This window comes from Acyrthosiphon pisum, unplaced genomic scaffold (assembly GCF_005508785.2).
Source record: "Acyrthosiphon pisum isolate AL4f unplaced genomic scaffold, pea_aphid_22Mar2018_4r6ur Scaffold_404;HRSCAF=835, whole genome shotgun sequence".
Classification (NCBI taxonomy): Eukaryota; Metazoa; Arthropoda; class Insecta; order Hemiptera; family Aphididae; genus Acyrthosiphon; species Acyrthosiphon pisum.
Genome location: NW_021773546.1, coordinates 1 through 1478, shown reverse-complemented (window position 1 = coordinate 1478; position 1478 = coordinate 1). Strand labels below are relative to the sequence as shown.

Below are 1478 nucleotides of genomic sequence, written 5' to 3'. Positions count from 1 at the left end.
GGAACTCGTGTTTGGTGTTTTTTCGATTTTATTGACCGAGCGCAGCGCACTGAGCGAGTGGCAACGCTAGCAGATTATGTGCTTTTTAACAACTTTGTTTAATTCCGAGGTCTGCCCAAGGTGGTTTTACATACGATTATCAAATCGGGGGATATTTTCGATTTGATATTGTCCGAGTGATATCCAATGCTAAGTATATTTTTTTTAAAAAAATACGCGTTAAATATACGAAAAAAATGTAGTTTTTGAAGTTTTTTATGAATAACTTCAAAACGAAGTTTATCCGGGCTTTTTTTTTTACATTCTTACAAAGCACCCTAAAACGAATATTTTGGAAAAAAAAATTTTAAAAATAGAATGGTTTCGATTTTTTTTATATTTTTAAGTAAACATATATGCCCGTATGGGTGCATCGCCCCCACGTGTTACTTTTCTTGTAATGTTAGGTGGGGACTATTGATACTTTCTTAACATTATTAAAAATTTTTAAAATTGTAAATTGTTCTTTCTTCCTTGGTCTTTTTTTCCGGGATTCCAAGCTTATTGTACATTCAATGATTTATTAATAAAGCAGTATTTATATAATTAATAAGTTATTTTTATTTTGGTACCCGCAAGTTGAATTTTCAGAAATTTGTGAAATTTGTTGAAATTAGTTATATCTTAGCCTCTATTTACGAATGTAATAATTAAAATGAATTTGTGTTTTAGATGACATCCATGGTACACATTTTATTACCGGATTTGAAGGGAAAGGTCTTAGAACAAAAAATAATTGTGCCATTTGCTATGGGTTCATTGATAAAATTATATATAACGTAACGTATAATTTATTTTAATAATATTGTTTATGATAAGTTTGAACTTATCATTAGATATTTTATAGAGTTCAAAATCCAGTTAAGATACAAGATTTGATGACACCAGAATTCTGGGAAAGTAATGTACTTTCGTATTGCAATCGTAAAACAGTGGCTTCTTCAAATTTTATTGGTGAAACTTTTTCGACAGTGGACTTGGGACTGACATCAGTTATGGGAAAGAAATTCATGACAATCGGTTTATGGTGTGATAGCGAAACAGTAGAAGCCAATGGACTGTTGGAACTGTATAAATATATATCTATTCAAGACCACGGGGATTTGCGTCGAAGAAGGGCATTTTTTTATGGGATACTTCGTATTTTGAAAACCGCATTAGGAGTAATCAGAGACGATTTGTTACAAAAATTAATTGAACATTTTAGTCAGATGCTATAATATGGATAAAATATGGTATAATATGAATATCACAAAAATTTATAATTTAAAGTCTTGTAACGGAGCAAACTAACAAAAACGGCCCTTCTCTTTTTATCGTACCAATTACTGTAAGTTTATAATCTTTTAGTAGTTTTTGTGTAAGAGGAATATTTGTGAACCAATTGTCCATTGTAATATTGCGGTTTGATCCTTTTACTGACGATACTAACAGTTCAA

General features: G+C 30.5%; 1 protein-coding gene across 1 annotated transcript; it reads left to right on the top strand.

The window, feature by feature from the left end:
• The first annotated feature begins 316 nt into the window (after positions 1 to 316).
• LOC100571336 lies at positions 317 to 1460 on the top strand. Its single transcript, XM_029492663.1, has 2 exons — positions 317 to 818; positions 887 to 1460. The coding sequence occupies exons 1-2, from the start codon at positions 712 to 714 to the stop codon at positions 1257 to 1259; spliced, it is 480 nt and encodes a 159-aa protein (XP_029348523.1). The 5' UTR covers positions 317 to 711; the 3' UTR covers positions 1260 to 1460.
• Positions 1461 to 1478: the final 18 nt, after the last annotated feature.